Here is a 2,605-nt window from a genome sequence, read left to right as displayed (position 1 = left end):
CCTGCACTCAGGCCATAGCCCTGCCCACAGAGCCTCACGATGCCCCCACGCCCCCACGGAAGGCTGAGGGCCCCACAGGGGTACGGGGGGGGCGGGGGCTGGGGCCATGGGACACCCAGGCCCCTGGGATGACTGGACAGGCACCTTGGCCAGGCCCCCCTCCTGGCCTCCGCTGCCCCACAGGGCTCAGCAGCCCTCACGTCTGACCCCTGGCCAGGTAGCCAGCCGCAGCTTCCCCAACTGCAGGGGGCTGAGCTGCAGCCGGCGTGGCGGGTGAGGGGTGGCGGGCGGTGGGTGCCGGCCGCCTCGGCCCGTGCAGACATGCGGGCGCCGCCTCTGGGCGCTTACCTGGGGCACCTGGGCGCGGTCAAAGTGCAGGGTGAGGCGTGCGCAGTTGCGGTCCAGGTGACCAGAGCTCGGCAGGCAGGACGTGCTGGGCAGCGGGGGGCCCGCGGGGTCACACTCGCCCCAGGCTGCACAGGGCGGCTGCAGGCACTGGCCTGGGGCTTTCTCCCGGCACCACTGCCCCGCTGGGCACTGGGCGTTCGGGCTGTCCGGCCGGCCGGCCAGCAGGCAAGGCTTCCGCCCACACCACACCTGGGTCAGGCACGCACACAGAGAGGGACGGGGGCCACGCGCAGGAGGACCCCGGACACGTGCGGGCGCCGGGCAGGAGACAGACGGTCAGGTCGGCACGTCCAGGGCCACGGACAGCCCACCGCCCCGGGCCCCGGGCTGACCCTAGCTCTCTCCGGAAAGGGCCTGGCCACAGCAGGGTGGTCCCGAGGAAGGGTGGGGTCAGTGGCTCACAGGCCTGAGGCTCCTGGAACCTTAGCAGGGTCAAGCCTCAGTTTCCCCAACTGCACAATGAGGCGGGGAGCCTGGCTGTGCCAGAGGCCCTCTTCCCTGGCCTGCCTCCTTGCAGCACCAGCTCCCAGGTCCCACGGGAAGAGCCTCGGGGTCACGGACAGGGGCACCAGGGCTTCAGACCCAGGCAGGGCAGGGCTGCTTGGGGGGCTCTTGGGCAGGGACCCCTGGCACCTTGCTGCAGTCCCGGTGGCCATCCAGGCAGCGGCAGCTGTTACAGTCCTCCACCCAGGAGCTCCCGTGCGGGAAGGGCAGGCCCTGTGACCAGCAGGGCCTCCCGAACACGATCACTGTGGGGAGCAGGGGTGGGCTCAGCGGTGGGCGCCACGGCCTGGAAGCCCGGCCTGGCCCTCGTCCCGCCTGGCACGGCCACCCCCGGCACGGTGCTCCCCACCTACCATCCTGGCACCGGGGGCCGGCCCGGCCTGGCGGGCAGCTGCAGCGATAGCCGTCGATCTCGTCCACGCACGTGGCCCCGTAAGCGCAGGGTGAGGACTGGCATTCGTCGATGTCTGCAGGAACAGCAGCCGTGCTGGTTGGAGCAGCAGCCCCCGGGCCAGCTCGGGGCTCGGTTTGCCCCATGCGGTCTCCGAGCTGGGCCTGGCGCTGGCGCCGTCCCCGGCCTCAGGCTAACCACCCTCTTCTAACCCCTCCTATGACGTGACGGGTAGAGGCCTCTGGGGAACAAACACCTCAGTCTGCGGCCTTAGGGGCAGCGCCGACCGCCGGGCGGGGGCAAACGCGGGTGGTCGGCAGGGCACAGACAGGGGGAGAAACTGAGGCTTGGAGCGAGGCCAGAAGTGGCTGCGTCCACACCGCCCTTCAGGGAGCGTGAGCCCTCGTGGTCCCCTGGCCCCAGGGCTGGGGCCCCAGCGCGCCGCCCGCCCGGCCGCCCCGGGCCTCACTGATGCGGCAGTCGGGGCCTGCAAAGCCCGGCGGACACTCGCAGCGGAACCAGTTGACGCCATCGATGCAGACGCCGCCGTTGTAGCTGCAGGGGACAGGGCGCGTGTCAGGGGGCCCGTGACCCGAGCTCCCGGCCAGCCGGCCCCCGCGGCCGCCACTCACCAAGGCGGAGGGCTGCAGTCGTTGGTATCTGCGTTGGAGGTGAGAGATGAGAGGTCAGCACGACCTCTGCCAGCAGGCGCCCCCGGGCCCGGTGCGGGCGCTGGATACGTGGGGTGGGCAGACATTGCTCTGTCCACGCCAGCCCCCCACAACCACGCTGGGGGGCCAAGGCGGGCAGGGGTGGCTGCAGGAGAGGGAGTCGCAGAGGGACCGGTCCTGGGGATGCCTTCGGTTGGGGCGGGGGGTGGGCATCTGGCTGCAGGGAGGGCGGCTGGCAGGTCGATGGGGACCAGGGTGCACGGGGAGGGGATGAGGCTACAGAGCCAGGGGAGGGGGGCAGAGGCAGCAGGGCTGGCCCTGGGGTGTGACTGCTTTGCCGGGCAGGTGTGACGGGGCAGGCAGGCAGGCCTGGGAGCCCCCCAGAGAGGAGTGGCCCCCGCAGGCCTCCCCGCCGCTCACAGCCCCTCCCGCGCCCGCGCCCGCGCCCCGCCGAGCTCACTGTGCGTGCAGGTGCGGCCCTCCCAGCCGTCGCGGCACAGGCAGGAGAAGGAGTCCCCGCTGCCCACGCACGTGCCGCCGTTCCCGCAGGGGTTGGGCAGGCAGCTGCTGTTCTGGGCTGCGAGGGGCACAGAGGACGACGGGGCCTGCTCATCGAGCGCGGGGCAGGCGG

At 72.5% G+C, this 2,605-nt stretch overlaps 1 protein-coding gene across 1 annotated transcript in view; it reads right to left on the bottom strand.

Annotated features, from left to right (window-relative positions):
• Positions 1–186: 186 nt before the first annotated feature.
• Positions 187–2,605, bottom strand: part of JAG2 (jagged 2) — a 15,311-nt gene continuing 12,892 nt past the window's right edge. The window contains exons 15-20 of the mRNA XM_023521863.1: positions 2,435–2,478; positions 1,936–1,963; positions 1,773–1,858; positions 1,266–1,379; positions 1,042–1,157; positions 187–597 (exon numbers count right to left, since the gene is read on the bottom strand). Of these exons, the coding sequence (XP_023377631.1) occupies positions 187–597; positions 1,042–1,157; positions 1,266–1,379; positions 1,773–1,858; positions 1,936–1,963; positions 2,435–2,478 (799 nt within the window). The remainder of the gene's footprint in view (positions 598–1,041; positions 1,158–1,265; positions 1,380–1,772; positions 1,859–1,935; positions 1,964–2,434; positions 2,479–2,605) is intronic.

Source organism: Pteropus vampyrus, unplaced genomic scaffold, assembly GCF_000151845.1.
Source record: "Pteropus vampyrus isolate Shadow unplaced genomic scaffold, Pvam_2.0 Scaffold320, whole genome shotgun sequence".
Taxonomy (NCBI): domain Eukaryota; kingdom Metazoa; phylum Chordata; class Mammalia; order Chiroptera; family Pteropodidae; genus Pteropus; species Pteropus vampyrus.
This window is presented reverse-complemented; position numbering and strand designations above follow the sequence as displayed.